A 17,203-nucleotide genomic window follows, 5' to 3' on the forward strand; every position below is an offset into this window, starting at 1 on the left:
ATGGCATGTGAGCAAAACATGAGCCCTGCAAACCTCATCCAGTGTTTGGCACATTCTCCAAAAAGCCAGTCTAAGGAGGTCTATTCCAGTTCTTGAATGAGCTACCTGATCTCCAAGAGGAAGACTGTCATGGGAGCCACTGAGCCATTCACTCTGGAAAATCAAACCACTGCATTTCACCTTCCCATGCAGATCAGCAAACACAGACCTGAGAGCACAGGGAAGTGTGGTTCAGGTTCTTTCAGGATGACTGAAATACCTCCTGCTCCCCTTCCCTCCCTGGCCCTGCCTACCTACTGTTGCCTCTTTACATTTCTCTCTACATGCTGATTTAACTCTCTAAAATGGTATTAGAAAAATCCAGTAAATCAATGGACAGTTTTCCACGAGTTTAGAGAGCTGAATGGGCTCACAGAAGCATCTGGTGGCCRCCACCATGGCAGAAAGTGTCAGATGAGACTGCATGGCCAGGGACTGGGAGAGCAACAGGAATGGTGGGAAAAGTGCACCTCTTCCTTTCAGCAGCGTAAGTTGCTAGCTGCAGTCTCACACTGTTTAGGCAGATTCCTTTAAGGATTTGGTTCAGATTTATAAGGGTATGTAGTGATAGCACAAAGGGTAATGGTTTTAAACTAAAAGAGGTTAGATTTATATCAGATATTAGGAAGGAATTCTTTCTGTAATGGTGGTGAGGCACTGGAACAGGTTGCCCAGAACATGCTGGAGGTGTTCAAAGCCAGGCTGGATGGGGCTCTGAGCAAGCTGGCCTAGTGGAAGATGYCCCTGCCCACRGAAGGGGCGTTGGAACTAGATGATGCTCAAGATTCTTTCCAACCCAAACCATTCTAAGATTCGAACACAAAATGTCAAGAACMTGATGGTCCTGTCCTAACTCAATGTGCTCTGTTCAAATATTGCAATACATACGCAAAGCAAAGCACTCTCTGCAAGTCTTTACATGTCAGGTTGCATACAACATTTAGCCATATGTACTTTTCACTTTTACAGCAACTTTCCATTTAGCGATAATAATCTKACCAATAAGAGAAATTATTTAAGCTTCACAGCATTCTCTCTACAATCAGTAACTATTACTTTTACAGAGGAGGAAACTGAGGCATGCCCTGGTCATGGGAGTTGCTTAAAGCTGCATATTAAATTGGTGCCTGAGCCTGAATAAAACAGGTGATAATTCTGGTCCAATTACTCTTCATCCCTACTAGATGTGACTGGTAGTGACTGAAGAGCCACTACTCTTCATCCCTGCTACCAGATTGCCTGCTTACAAAGAAATGAGGTATAGAAAGGCTTGCTGCTTTTCTGGGCTTCAGCACTAAACCTTCTTGCTGTGACTTTGTAACAGAGCTCTTGGGGTGGCGATAATTACAGAGCACCCCGAATGCAACTCATCAAAATGTGAAAGTTCAAAACATTTTTAAAGTGCTTATTKTCTTAGCAAACTGGAATGACATCTTCCTGACCCAAATCACTGCTTCTGTTTTCATTCTTCAATGTAAAGAAACACATAAATAAACGAAGGACTACAGAGAAATAAACAAGTGGACTATTTCAATTTAAAAATACTTATATTTGAAATGCTAAAACCATTGTGGAGCATGAGCAGCAYTGACACTTCAGAAACAGGTTTTTTGTGTGAGTTACCCTGCCCCAAACATGCCTGGGAGCACCCCTGCTGCCAGGTCCCAGTTCTGACCATACACTTCAGGTGTCAGACCTCCGTGAGGGCATTTCTCTACATATTTCACTTCCAGAAAAAAAAAAAAAAAAAAAAAAGCTCATGTTTTGATTTCAGATAAGCCAGTTTGTTACAGGCCAAATTCCTGCACTGCAAGCACCAACATGCTTTCTTGCTTTCCATCAACACCCCTTTTATCCTCAGAACAAAGCCACTTCTGGAAGTTCAGCAGCCAAGTGGCACCACTGCCCACAGCAGGGATTTGCACAGGCTCTGGGTGTCCCACAGGACCACCACGCCAGCCGGCCATGCTGAGTGCCCGAGGGTGCTCTGCCATCCATGGGCAGGGACAGTCAGGATGTGCTGTCCAAACACAACACACACACACGGCCCCACAGCCCCGCTGTGTGTGTGTCCTGTGCTCCATGTCACCGCTTTGCTCCTCCACAGTAACGCTCTCCTCTCCCTTCAAGGCAAGGCTGATTGCCTTTAAAACYGCGGTCCCCAACCAGAAGGATCTACCCTCTCATCTGGCTCCTTGGCACTTCTCCAGTTTTCCATCTGTCCAAAGGAGTTTAGCCAGGCTGCTACTGGCTTGGGGAAAACAGGAATAAAATTAAAAAGTCGGTAGTAAATGAGAAATGTTAATACTTCAGTTCCGACCTGCTTGTGCTCAGTTTGTTTCTGAACCTGCTGCATTTTCTCCCAGTGAGATTCCAGCATTTAACTGTGCAGGGAAAAAGGAATGAAAATTGCATTGACAATCAAATGCATAAAAGAAAGAAATGGCAGCTCTGAAATATTCACAACCAACACAATTTTGATTAAAGAAAGAACTCTGTTTTTAATAGGGTTTTTTTTTTTTTGATCATTAAAAAAGTTTAAACCTGCATAGCAATCATTTCAAAAATAATTATTTAATGTTCCATAATGAAACTGTACACRACCTAGTCCCAGCGACAGCAGCGTGCCGGCGGTTGGGCGCAGTCCGGAGCAGTCCCTGGCACCGGGACGTGGCTGGCGGGGTCGGGCGCTCGCTGGCGGCGGCACAGTCCGGCTCCCACACGGGCGAGGGAGGCTCGGCCCCCTCAGCAGCGTCCTCAGAGTCGTTCAATGTCTCGGTACTTCTTCCTCAGGATGGAGACCTGGTCTTTAAAGAGGACAGGGTCGAGCCTCATCTGCGAGTGGATCAGCGGCATATAGCCAAACCAGCTGGCGAAAGTGTTCATGCAGCTCTGCCGCTGGGCAAAGTGGTCGGGGTCGGCCCAGCGCGAGGCCCGGGACGTCTGTGTGGAGAGGAGAGCAGAGATCAGAGCGCGCCGTGGCGCACGGGATGGCAGCAATGGCGGGAGCTGGGAAGGGCGGGAGCTGGGAATGGCAGGAGCCAGGCAGACTCTGGAGCACGTGGCTATGGGGCAGCCGGAATCTGCTCGGGAGGCTCAAGGAGGGGGAAGGACACCCTGCCCACAGCAGATTCGGTGGTGGTGAGCTGGATACCCCTGACTTCCCAAACAGGGCAGAGCCGGGCAGCGTGGAGACCTCAGCTCAACCACGAGCCRGCCTGATGCACCGTGCAACATCCACAAGCAGCCCTCCCAATTTTGCCAGCACTCTACTTCACCCCATCCCTCACTCTTCTTCAAACCCTCTAGCTATTTCAGAGATACAACAAGTTCTTAAAAACCACCAGGAAAGAAAAGAAGGCCACTGTTTTCCAGCAGAGGTGGCACACCCAAGACCAGGCCAGCTGCCCATGGTCTGCCATAGGARGAAGACAATTACTCAGTGTCAAAACTGCACTTTTGCACTTCAGATCTACGGAAATTTATACACAAGTAATTTCAACCAGCTTGTAACTGAGTAGAAGTCCTTATGTGCTTGGCATTACATGTGTGTAGATGCCCTGCACTGAAAGCAAGGTGCTTCCAGGAGTCCCACAGGCCAGGGCCAGAGAGCCCCATTTCATGGACATAAAAATGAAGTCTCACACCACATCATATTAAACTCTGACCCAAGCAAAAGACCGTGGTCTTTGACTGCACACATGCAAAATATTCTGGACTGATTTTCCAAAATTCAGGGAAGCKCTAATCCCTGTGGAAATTCATTGAAACTCAGTAGCTCTGGAAAAAAAAAGGCCCTGGAAGTTTTAAAGCTGCTATTATTCTTTATCTGTACCTAAAGAACATTTATAAACAAAATAAAACTATTATTTAAGATAAAGTATGAATGCTGAGAGCCTTGGGGATTTTTGTGCCACTTCCCATGCATCTCTCTATAGCACTTAGATTCCAATATACTTTAAAAACAAATATAAATTCATAAAGTCAAAGGATATAAATTAAAACATGAAGAAACAGATAAAGTCAGGGACTTGCCAAATGACTGTGGTACCAGACTTGATCTTGCTCCAAGGCCTGTCCAGTTTAGCTCAAGTGGTAGGTTATAATGTGCATTGATTACAGCCTCCTGATTATACCGAGCCACTAAAGAGCAAGTAAAAGCTTGTTGCTAGAGGATTACAGCAGACATTTTGGCCATTAACACTGAATTTCCATATGTCTATTCATCTCTGTCACAACACTGGGGTTATGTTAATTTTTTATTTGTCTTTCAAGGAATTATGAACATGGTCCATTACATTTCCCAAAGCTGCAGGAACAACTTGTCTTTAGGAGAGAGTTATAGTTCATGGCTGACTCAAGTCACCCGTGTTGTAAGATGAAAAATGAATGCTTAGGCTTTGCCAAACAGCCAAAGCACAGTCCTGTGGTGAGGTGAAGCTGAAACTGGAAGCAATAGRTACTTTCTGGATGGCACCTTCTTGCTCACAGAAAGTCTCCTGGGCACCCAGATGAGTCAGAATTGCTGAATGCTACCAATGCTATTGATCCCCAGGTACCATTGCAGTGACATACAGATAAGGGAGTTTACAAACTGCCATGGCCACTCCCTAGTSAAAGATCCAAGTAATGCTACCAGGAGAATATGTGAGGGGAAAATAGAGGGCACCTTCTTTCACCTGCTCCCCAGTAATCACAGAACTGTTTGCACTRAGATCACAGACACTGTGGCAGCAGATGGGAGGATTTCAGGACTTGCAGGTTTTACAGGACTTGCTATTGCCCTCATTGTTGTCTCACATGGGGCAGTAAGACAAGGGTCCCCACGTTGCCATGTATCCCTATTACTAGAGGGGCTTCTGCAATGACAGAAGGCTTATCCAGTAGCTGGGAGAGGATTTAAAGCAAGCACTTCATGGCTGCTAGTGAGTGATGGCATGACTGTGGGACAAAATGTTCCCTGTGGGGAAAAAACACTTGCATATCACAAATTATCTCTGTTGTGACAGTTCAGTGTCAGTGCTTGAATCACATTATATAATTTAAAATAGCACAGGGACAGMCTCATACATTATATTAATTAATAATAATAAAAAATAGATAATCTTTCGAGAATTTACTTATGCTTCTAGCATTCCATGACTAGGTCTTAGGTCTAGAATACTTAATTAGAAAATCAGAGTTTAACTTCAGTCACCACAGTCATCAGTTTCAGGAGTTTGGGATCATCATGAATAACACTGTGTGAGAAAACAATGAAGGAAAGCAACACCCACAATACATGTTTCCCATTTTCCCTTTTTCTTCATTAAACTAAGCACATCTAAAGTCTATTTAAAGTTCTACTAAACTGAAAAAATGYTTGACAGAATTGTATCACTCTGTAAGCCTAACCTAGAAGAGAACCTGTTGTATTATCAATACATCCCAAGTGCTAAACATGCTGTGATTACATACCTGTCCCATCATGGTCTCCTTATACTGTTTTTTCTGTGTTACTTTGATTGGAGGCAATTTTGTCACGGCTGACACCAAAAAGTTCATTAGAATGTCCTCACAATTGGCCAGTTGGTCYACCATATTCTTTAGGCTGGCAGGCAGGTAATGAGTGTACAGGTAGTGATAATATCTGGAAATCAACAGCAGTGTTATTAATACCAGGCTTTCAGGTATCACARGCTCCAGGAAATTCTATCCCAGTTGACACACAAGTTTTGTATTCAATTCCCAGTACACCACTTCCTTTCWTTGGTCTCATCCTCCAACAAGAAGGGAAAACAAATCAGTTTCTCTTCAAGTCAGTAAACAGTGCTAAAGGAGAAACAGAACATGTCTTTTTTGTAACTGGGTTGAAAGAAACAATGTGGGCTTAACTATCAATATAGTGGACATGGAGAAAGGAGAGCCCCACAGTGCTATAAGGCGATAAACAACACTGATAAATTCATCCTGCATATTTTCATTCTGAACTGTTCAGTTGGAAAGAACTCTATTAAAACTGCCCTTTTATTGTTGAAATTATTCTCCTTTKGGTCTAACCATCCCCTGTGGTCTGTCTTCTCCTTTGTGGGGGTGTGAATTAGAGACTCTAGAACATTCTTTTTCTTTAAATGCAGAAGGACGTTAGTCTGCTGAAGTTCTAAGAACATGGGTTTTCTCCAACAYGCTACAATGTGCTGAGCTGTGACATGCCCATTGTATTACATTTCTAGAGTACCAGAAGACTTTGCAGTCTGCAGCAGCCAGCCAACACATAGCCAGAGCTGGTCTGGAAGTAACCTCCTTTCTGCTGTGCTACAGGCCATTCAGCCGAGCAGCTTAATGAATTCGGGAACTCTTTGAAGTGTGTAATTCCTGATGTTAAAAAGAGCAGTCTGACTGCCTCAAAACACAAGTGACTTCAAAGAGACCCAACAAGTGCAATAATGATTACCAGATCCCCAGAGCTAAACCAAGAACTTAAATTATTACCCCATAAAAAGTAGACCCACTTACTATCTTTCCACTTTTTCCCCTCCCCGGAAGAATGTTCTTCACACCCCACCCCCCCAACCCCCTCTTTACTATTTTATTTCATAAAGAAGGAGGATAGCAGATGCTCTGGGTTCTTACTTGTGGTAAATAGCAGCTCCTGTCAATACCATGGAATAGTCATTAGTCCATTTGGAGGTATACCCCCACCTCTCCTTAGTGTTGTCCCAGAAGTGACTGCGTGCAGGGTACCCTACAATCCTCTCTGGAAAGCTCTGCCAAACTGTAAATGCAAAATCCACCTGTGGACAAAGACACAGGCCAAATGAATACCGAAACTRTTTCAACAAATGTCAACAAAACAAAATACTACCTGGCCACTAATTCGCAATTCAAAATCTTGGAACTGTTGCAAAACATTAATTCTGTGTATTCATCAGTAAATTAAAATGACTGCTTGACATTTTGCCCTATAATTATGCACATTTTAATGGCTCCTGTTAAAGGGAGTCTAGAGCATCACAGCATTACATTAACATTTTCAAGCTTGCCCTTTACATATCAAACCTTTTCAAGTTACAGAAAGAATGGGTGTAGGTGCATGTATTTATACCTCGATGCAGCATCAAGGGGTAATAGCCATGTGGTAAACTRAAATTTCTGCACATCTTTGTGCATTGCACCTACTGTTTTATCACTGTTAACACAGAGTTTGGAAAATCAGGAGTCACACTTCAAATGGTAAAGGTGGCTCAGTGAGAATAAAACAGACAGTGTGGAGTCCATTTATATTTTCCATCTGTTTTGAGCCTTTCGAAGACTATGCCAGTCATACTTTTAAGAATGTGCATATGAGCAAAAAGGTTCAACATATAATAAAGCTTAACAAAGAGGAAGAAAAAATTCCCATTTAGTTAAATGGCATAAGGAACCTAAGCTTTAAGAAAAATGCTTCATATTGTATGAGCTACAAGAGCATGTCAAATGCTGCCAATGTAATTATTTTATTTATTATCTGGCTRTAACTATTTTAATAACTCAAATCTCTGAGAATTGAGAAGTGACRGTACATTGCTACCCCATGATTCCACCAAACAAAATCTGGTAATACTATGAATTGGATGATTGGGGTAGTTTGCAAAAAGATGGTCAGCATTATATTTGGAAAGTTTAGTAAAAATATGTATGGAAAGCTTCTATCAATGAAAAGTTGGTTGGCAATCCCTCCCCTTCAGCTTAGATTCTGGAGATCAAGCTAGACTGAAATTTTAAAAGGAGTAACACATAATTCTAATTGTCCTAGTCAAATCCAAGAAAAGAAGGCTTTATTTTGAACTGCATGTTAGATTCCCCTCTGTAGCAGAGGGATCYAAAACTTTGTTCAAAAATGTTTGAAAAGCCTTCCAAGAAAGCAATCAAAGTTAAGGGTGTAGAGGTTAGATAAAGAATAGCTGCTCAGAGAACAGTCCCATTTTGTGTTGATTACTGTCAGACTTCTCACATTTACAAGTGTTTTTATGAAACAGAAGAGTCACACATGGGCTGGAATACAAAGTTAGGGCCTGGTTATTTTCTTTAAAGTTGTTTCAAGGAATCCAAGGCCAACTAGAAAGACAATGTGCACAAACCAGTTACCGTTATGATAGTTCTGATCTCATCCAAATCAACACCACATGAAAGAATTGAAGGGGTTTTTTCCCTATAAAGGCCTTTCCCATAAAACGTGACATCTGTTTTCTTTAGAGAAGTCTGAGAATCTCAAACTTAAATAAATAATAACATTGCTGCACTCAGTGCCCTCTCTTGTGCTTTCAACTATCTGCCCTTGTACTAGGGAGATGCACTAAAGCAACCACCCTGAGAAAAAATTCCCTTTAATAAAAAAAACCCTCAGGTCTCATCTGATGTAATTTCCAGCAACACTGCCACTCTCAGCTGATCAGAAGGAAAATCTAACCAAGCTGGCAATCTCTTAAACCTTTGGAACATGACCTACACTGATTTCTAATGACTTGCCAYGCACACAGCCCTCTGTGAGTGTGGAACAGCTCTTCTCACAGAACAAATACACACCATTTTGCTGAGAATGGAAAACCTCTACTATGTCAGGGCTGGACAGTTTGGAGGATATGCCTGGTGACTGCTGCCCTCAATGGGAATGTGATTGTCTTTGATCATGTTTCTAAATTGCCGTTTCTGGGTGTTGAAGCTGTGCCACAACCACCCTCCATGAGCAGCTAGTTTCAAGGGAAATGTCACATCACATTTGTGTAAGCTGTACCTTGGGGGAAGTGAAGCAACAGAGAGCCCCCCCAGCTCTTCATGAAGAGCCACCAAGAAGAGCTGCTGGAGCTGCAAGGTGGGCTCTAGCAAGAGCTGGCCAGCTGGTTCCATCTGCAGCACAGGGACCATGGGGCTCACAGAGCAAATATCCACTGTGCAAACACATAGGATCAACTGCAAGTTGCTGATAGGAGCAACAAAAAAACCAAACCAAACTAACAAAGCCACAAAGAAAACTGTATATTGTTTCACACAACAGCAAGTATTTGTGCTCCAGAATGTTTAAGGTAAAACATGGCCAAGCTGAATGAGAAATATTATTTATTTCATATGCCTTCCAGGGACCTGAATGACTCTGAAGTTTGGATGACAACTAAATACCAGTTAAAACAAAACAAAGCCCCAAATCCTCATGGCATCAACAGGCTGGATTGCTGTAAATATCCCTCCAGTGCAATGAAGTCCCTGAGAGGTATTACCATGATCCCCAGGGCAGCTGAGATGGGACCCTTCATCCTGAGCAATGACCTGCTTAGGAAGTCCAGCCCAAGGATAAATGCCTTTCATTGCTTTGGGATTTCTTTGGGCTGGGCAGCGCTTTGCACACAAGTTTTTTGGCAGCAGCTGTACTCTTCCTCATCTAGCAGAAACTATCGAGCTGTAATGCTGGCATCAAACAGGTTCAATGTCAACTATTTCTTTTATTTGTGAAGTGAAAGAGGACTACTGTGGCTGTTCCTGGAGCAGTCTAACCACAGGTCAACATCTGTACAGGGGAGAAGAGCAGTTGCAATCTCATCCATTTAGAACACATTCAGTAACATCTTAGGGTATAGAGCAGTGACTGAAGACTAATGTTCCGCATTTCTTCACTGACATGTAAGTAGTGGCAGCATCAGTAAAGATCCCTGCCACTGGCAGAAATGCATTTTTATGAAGGTGACGTGGGGAGAGGGGAATGACCATGAACATAGGGAAAAAAGCAAAAATAAAAGAAAATCGAGTTTTTCAAGCTATTCCTTGGCCATCATTAATAATGTATTTCCCAAATATTGCACTCTATATAAACTGTCATGAGTTTCCCTTGTGGTTCTTAGGAAGAGGTTTCAGAAATCAATACTCATCCCAGTTGTAAAAATTGGTTTTCTACAGTATTTTTCTTTTCTTAGTGCTATCTTGCTCTTGGCACAAACACTTGAGCACCTAAACTAGCAAAGAACTCCAATTTTTATGGGCTGACACAATGGGGAAAGAGCATTCCTAAGTGAAATCCTGCACTAGGGTGGCAGTGCTGTCTTTTGGAGTGATAGCAGTCCCCTGCTGCTGACAACCCTTCCTTCTCCACCTACACCCTACTGATAATGTCGGGGGGGGGGGGGGGGGGGGGGGGGAGAGCTACCCCAATCAGAAAACTGAGAACAGAATATTCAAGCTGACTGCTCTTGGCTGCCTACACCCGCCTGCAGCTATGTTACTAAAATAATAAAGAACGGAAGAACCATATGCTAATGATGAGCCAATTAACCAGGGCGARAAGCTCCTCTGATGGCAGGCAGTGGCAGGGTTGCTGAAACAAGTGCAACACGTTAAATTTGAGGAGTGTAGCAGGAAATCTTGTAACATTTGCTCACTGGCAAAGCCAAGAGAAGAGTGTATGTGCTGTGCTCAGGCTGAGCCCAGGAGCCAAGCAGACTCCCAGGGTGACAGAGAGCCCTTACCTCAGTGGTTGAAAGCACAGTGTCCTCATCCAGGCTTAGCACTGCATCTGTCACGATGTTGTCGTAGGGTAGGAAGCGACTGCTCATAACCTGTGAGTATCCAAGGCAAGAAGGGGAGGAAATAAAAATCACTCGAAGGACTAATTTCCAAGGCAAATACTCAATTTTATTCTTCACTCTTATTTCCTCTTGTGTGAGGTACATGGCATATTCCTATCTGATGGAAAGGACCCTTCAGCTCAGAAGTGAAGGAGTTTMATTTTTGTCACCATCCTATACCTTCTGTCTGAGGAGTAATTTCTGAATAGAGCTCCCTCTTTGGAGTGGGTTGSTTTCCTTTAGTGATGAACTGCAATGGTCTGTACTGGAAATTAGATGTACCTACAGTTTCTTTGTGGAGGATATTTTCCCTGATGGCCAGGACTGTCCCTTTGGTTGCCTACAGACTGCGAGGATCAAAGATAATGAATGCTGAGAAGGGCTTTGCAGCCTTCACAAGGTTACACTGGGTTAGCTGGGAAACCAAGCGGCCCAGGCTGTGTGTGTAGGATGTAACACTACCAGAATGGTGCAATATCCTCCATCAGAAAAGGAGAATATGCTAAAGAACTCAAATGGAGCTTTATGTTCCAAGAATTATATAGGTATTGCAGCATTTTAAAAAGTCACATTCTTAAATGGMCTTCCAGCACCTGAAGGGAGCCTGAAAGAAAGATGGAGARGGATATTTTATAAGGGCATGTAGYGACAGGACAAGTAGGAATGGATTCAAACTCAYASAGAATASRTTTAGATYAGGTATTAGGAAAAATTCTTYACTGTGAGGGTAGTGAGGCACTGAAACAGGTTGCCCTGAGAAGCTATGGATGATCCATCCCTGGCAGTGTYCAAGGCCAGGCTGCACAGGGCTCTGAGCAACCTGGTCTAGTGGAAGGTTTCTTGGTCCATRGCAGGAGGGTTGGCACAAGATATTTTTTAAGGTCCCTTCCAASTCAAACCATTCTGTRTATAYAAAACCTATATACTGAATAAGCTTTTAAAAAATATGGCAGGACAGTCCTCAAAGTAATAGGATATAGATGGGAAAGCTGGATGAAAAGGATAAAAGCAATAAATGAAAATCCATATGGTTTCTTAGATTAAATAGCACCTTTCACAAACTGATGAAAAATAACAAGGACACAACACAGTTTGTTTCTCTCATTCGCTTGGGAAAATAACCTGGTTAGCTACTAGACTTCTTTACCCATTTACTGTGCCAAGAAAACACTTCAAAAGTCACACCCAGTAAGAGGAATCCCCTATATGGAAACAGGGACATGGAGAAATTTTCCACAACCCTCCAAATGGACATGGTCAGTTCTACCATGCAGATCCCCTGCAACCTGTTTGGGAACAAGTCTTGGGAATCTATGCCTTGATTCAGAGAAAGTTCTGTCTCCATGAGGATGTTCACAGTGTCTGTCTGCAGAGCATCCCTTCATCCCTACAACGGCCTTGGTCCAGCGAGGCAGGGGCTCTGATGAAGAGGGGATCTGGCTGGGGCTGAAGGTTTTGCTTTGCTTACACTATGTCAAAGCAGAGCAAGCAGTTGACAGGAGACCCATGTTCTCACCCCTGATCTTTTACAGACTGCAAAATTGTCAAATAGTACAACAGTCAGGACTTGCCATGTATTTGTTTTATAGCTTAAGTACCCTTTTGTAGAATGGGTGTGATAATATTCCATTTCATGGGAAGAGTGAAAGTTAGGTAAAGGCAGACCYCTGTGATCACCTGCATGGAGTATTGGTGCCTGCCAGGAGGCCTCAGCCAAGCTTGGAGATGAAATGCAGCTCCTTTGTGCAACCTTTGAACTGTGCTGCTCTGGCTCTGCAAGCTTTGTCCAAACAAACAGCTTTCCACAGAAGAAGCCATTTGGCATATGTTGGGATATTAGAGGGAAGAGACTGTCCACTATAAACACACCTTTGTGTACTCAGGAGACTCATTTGTAATCTAAACAGTGCCTGGGGCCAATTYCTACAAACACTATAGAACTGGTCAGAGATTTTCTCCTCTATCTCACCTCTGCAAGTTTTACAAAAAGAAAATAAAAACACCCAGAAGATTCAAAAGGCTCAGAAATCCCTACAGCCTTTCTTAGCCCTGCAGCAATTCTCCTGATACTGTTTACATGGCTATCTAAGGCCAGAGCCTTTATCTGTCAACCTTGCAGGTTCTCTTTCCCCTGAAAGACCAAAGACAAAATTACAAATTCAAAAAAAGATCGTACAGGCAAAGCAACTGAAAGTCCCCTTTGCCAATACAGAGCTCTAGAGCCAGCTGACAGAGACTGCAGAGAGGACCAGCTCAAACCTGCTTCAGAATCTAGAAGCAAGAAATCTTGCTTCTCACAGGCCCGCATTTGGAAAAGAATCATCTATTTCAGTGTGGATTATAAAAAAACATCTTTTCTCATCTGATGGCATCTATTTTGACTTTGTGGAAGTATAAACAAGATGTGTGTTGCACTGCAAGAGATGACATGATTTTGTTCCCACACAAGTGTCCCATGTCGCTTGTCCCTTCCTTTTTTTTAGTGTCAGCAGTACCCCACAAGGCCATAAGAGAAGATACTTTTCAAAGGCAAGTTCTTGTTTTTAACTCTTCTTTTAAGCCCACAGCTGACTCCCTAGTTCTGTATGACTTCTCAGACCCAATGTGTGCGGCTGCATCACTACTTTCATGTATCTGCWGAGAGACAGAATCCACAACGATGGGGTCAGCACTATTCTACTCTTGGGGTCACATTTCAAAACTGGGCCCCACCTGTGAATATCAGATTCAGGGCATTAATTGCAATGCTGATGATTTCGGAGTGCACGGGGTCCACACATGAAACACAAATCTGCAACTAAGCTGGTACAAAAGGCCAAGGAATAGAAGGGAGCTGTCATTTTGTTGGGAACAGCAAAGCTTTCACCAAAGCTGTTGGAAAAATAAATTCCTGTCCTGTCAGAGAATACAGGCAACCTTTTACCATGCTTCTYTCCACCTACCTTGCTCTCTCCTTCAATGACTATGACAGGCACAGAAGTGGCAGGCCAGCGGTGTTTGGCTGGGAGGGGTTTATCACAATTCCATAAAACAATAATCTGAAAGAGAATATTGGACCATGATCAGAGACCTTGGTGGTAATGTAGGACATAATCTAAGGTCTCAGATCTCCAGACAGACATGTTAAATTCAAGTTAAGAATTTCAAAATCAAAAGCAATGACAYAAATCTGTATAAAACCCCCCACTTCCTACAGTAATTTTACCCAACCTCTCTACTTACAGTACATATCTTTTCAGCCAAATTTAGGCTGGACAGGTCACTTGTGAAGTCTTGATCTCAGCCACATCATACAGATGTCACTGATTTACTGTGACTCTCATTAAAGGCAAAMCCCCTTGTGACACTCCACTGCAAGAGGGTGCTCCTACTGAACTCCCCAGGGCTTCTTTTAGAGAAGCTGAAATCCTTGCACTGATGAGATTAAGAGTCACAGTGGGAAGAAGGAAGATCACGTAGTGGCTCTTGAGGCAGAGACATCCTTTTACAGTTTGCAGCACACACAATCCTGATCTTTAAAATGCAGTCATTATTTTAYCTGTTTCATGTAACAAAGAGGTTTAATTACCATTTCTATTCCACTCCCATTATACTCAGAATTTCTGTTTCCCATGCATATAGGTCACAGACAGTAGAAATCYCATAAGAAAGAAACATCAGAATTGAAATAGGGGGTTGAAACAGGGCTGAGTCATTAGGCTCCTCATTGCTGGCACAGTGATTTGTCTCCACTGTGACTGACAGCCAAACAGCGCTGCTTACCTGTGCACAGTACTGGGACTTGGCTACAGCAACCAGGAGTTTCAGCACAGGCTGAGACTGGGAAACCAGGGGAGTTACTGCGTGGATAACGGCAGTGAATGTGGAAAGAGGCTTCAGACCTGAAGTGAAGAGATATGTGTTCAGTGAAGACAAAATCGCCCCAGTTACTAGAGATTAAAGGAATTCAGGGATGGAAAAAATAATCTGCATTTAATGCAAACCTTGCCAGGTTTTTTTAGGTCATCTCCCTTCATCTCAGATACCAGATGCTTCAGAGATCACACTTCCCTTTAACTCCCACTCTGCGCCTTTAACTTCCACTCTGAAATACCGGACTCCAAGACAATTATTTCCTTTTCTTACTCATTATTTCCACAGATGTCCTGTAATCTCTTCCTTTCATCCAGTTTGTCCCACAATATCCACATCTAGTTTGTTCAACCAAATGTTTTTCTTGACATAGGCTCTGTTTTGCTGCCTGGCTCTGTATGCTTGACGTTTTTTACAGATTATCTCCACAAATTCCAGAAGCTTGTTCATTTTTCTCAGTTCCATTACAGCCTCTGTCAGATTTTTGCTCTTTCTGGGTTGATTCCTATCCACATGCATCTTCAATTACCTCCTGAGCTGATAATTCTGCTTGCATCCTTGCCTTCCATTTTGAAATTTTTGTCTTGCTATGATTTCCTTTCTTTTTCCTTTTATTATTTTCCTTTTCTGCCTGGAATAACAGATCCTACTGGCGCCTACCCTTCATTGCTGTTCTCAACCCCACCTAAATTTATCTGTGYAGGGTCACAGTCGTTTTTCACCAAAATTACCACAGAAACCTTCTTCTCCCTTTTTTAACATAGTAACTGTCAATTTTTAGCAGGTGAGCAGTACAGATCCACACCAGTGGGATGGCACAGGCTGAGCCAAAAGTAGCAGCAGTCTGGTATGCAGGATCCCTTGAGCCTGGAGGCACATTCGCCTGCAGAAATCATTGTTCAAGCTCTGCTTCAGGAAAAAGCCATCAACCTAAGCCCTATTCATTCCTTCTAGTGGGATCCATAGGAAGACACACAGTATGGTGAATAAATCCATACCAACTGTCATGGGTAAATTACCACTTCTCCAATTTGCCAAGCACAAATAAACAAAGAAAGGAAAAAGCTATTCCTCATGTCCCCTCAGGCCACGAATGGGTCAGCAACTCAGGCATTAATTACAAGCAACTGAAAAGTATGAAGGAACATAGATTTTTTTTAAACAGTCTTTGCAAGCAAGAGGCACATGATGCATGCTGATGAGTCAGAGATGTWCCAGTCTACAGTGGGCAGGGAAGATTGAGACAGGATAAACGAAAGGCATCACAAACTAGAAATGAATGGTAAGTCATTTGGCACATGCTACCCAAAGACAAAACTTCAAAATTCCACTAGAAATTCCAGATGCTACTACATTATAGCAAGGATCCACTCACCGAGATTAGCATAGTAGTAAGGAAAATCTCCCAGATATGAGGAATACTGTGGCAGTACAAATAACCCTCCAGGATGTTTGTTCCATATTAAGCTGTTACGTGATATGTGCTTAAATATTCTGTCCTGAATAATCTGGAAAACAAGAGAAGTAATGATTTTTAAATAGACTGTTATAGCTACTGGTAGAAGCTTCAGRGACTCCAGCTGACTGGAATCATCACCCATTTTGCAAAAAGCTGAGGCACACAAATTACTAGACATTCCTCCTTGATCTCTCTTAAAAGGACTCAGAATCTGCACATTCTGACACCACTTCAGCAGCTCAGGCTTTGTGCCATAGGTTTCAGAGCACCTCATTAGTCTCTCTGGACCATGGAGACCATGCCATTTATTGCATTTTACATTTSAAGTCAAATATTCTGTCTATTCTTAGCAGTTGTAAACCTGATTAGTTCATTGTCAGCTTTACTATCCAGAACTCACAGAAGATAATTATTTGAAGATGGCATTAAAAAGCTAGGTAATATTTGGAGATAATGAGAGTATTCAAAACCAAAAAGATTTTCAGCAAATCAGGCTGTACTAATTATTAATTTTTGCTTCATTAAAAAGGGATATTAGCATTCAGATACATCACTGATTCCACGTCACAGTTCTGTAACAGTTCCTTGTTRGATGAAACAGAAGATCTTTTGGCAACTACTGTCTGTCTCTGTAGAGGGCCAAAACCAGAGATTCCTGGATTTTTAAGGTGAAAACAGATTGCTAGGTCATCTACTTTATCAWCTACAATACCACAAGCAAAAAAAGAAAGGAAGGTATTAGGCCGTACAATTAGTATGCATTTATGTATTTATGAAACTAATTACAGTTGCTTCACATGAGATGCCTGATTGCAGGAACAGGAGTGGTTCTTACACTGATGGTAAATTCTTTAAACTTCCTGCAAAGTCATAACAAGATTCAGTGGTGGGAATCTCTAACAGGACAAACTCAACCTCAAAATAAGGTGCAACCTTTTAAGTGCAATACACTCTTGTGCCACACATTCTTCCCTCAAAGCATTAGAAGTTGGCAGGTCTGGAGATGGGATGCTGCCAAGGGCCAGTGGGTGGTGAAGGATGAATTTTGCCCCAAGCTGGCTAAGCAGGAATGCTTTGCCTTCTTCTGCAGCTCATCTTCTGTGATCTCCCAAGGAGATTTCATGAAACTGGCAGTTCACGCAGTGCACAGGACCTGAGTGCTAAGAACATACTGGTTGTCCTAACCTAATGTCTCTGACCTCAACATAGGCGTTATCTGGGTGAAAATTCATGTCTCTGAAGCGGGACTGAAAYGTAGAAAAAGCAAAAAACAAGCAAAAAG

The 17,203-nt window shown here is 42.7% G+C and overlaps 1 protein-coding gene across 1 annotated transcript in view; it reads right to left on the reverse strand.

Moving 5' to 3' along the window:
• Positions 1–2,284: 2,284 nt before the first annotated feature.
• The window catches only part of EXT1 (exostosin glycosyltransferase 1), a 176,155-nt gene continuing 161,236 nt past the window's right edge, over positions 2,285–17,203 (reverse strand). The window contains exons 5-11 of the mRNA XM_057367838.1: positions 15,838–15,970; positions 14,373–14,491; positions 13,553–13,648; positions 10,512–10,601; positions 6,652–6,812; positions 5,497–5,668; positions 2,285–2,982 (exon numbers count right to left, since the gene is read on the reverse strand). Coding sequence (XP_057223821.1) covers positions 2,797–2,982; positions 5,497–5,668; positions 6,652–6,812; positions 10,512–10,601; positions 13,553–13,648; positions 14,373–14,491; positions 15,838–15,970 — 957 coding nt within the window. The 3' untranslated portion in view covers positions 2,285–2,796. The remainder of the gene's footprint in view (positions 2,983–5,496; positions 5,669–6,651; positions 6,813–10,511; positions 10,602–13,552; positions 13,649–14,372; positions 14,492–15,837; positions 15,971–17,203) is intronic.

This window comes from Malurus melanocephalus, unplaced genomic scaffold, assembly GCF_030028575.1.
Source record: "Malurus melanocephalus ecotype Western Australia unplaced genomic scaffold, MMel_1.1 scaffold_3, whole genome shotgun sequence".
In the NCBI taxonomy this organism is placed as follows: domain Eukaryota; kingdom Metazoa; phylum Chordata; class Aves; order Passeriformes; family Maluridae; genus Malurus; species Malurus melanocephalus.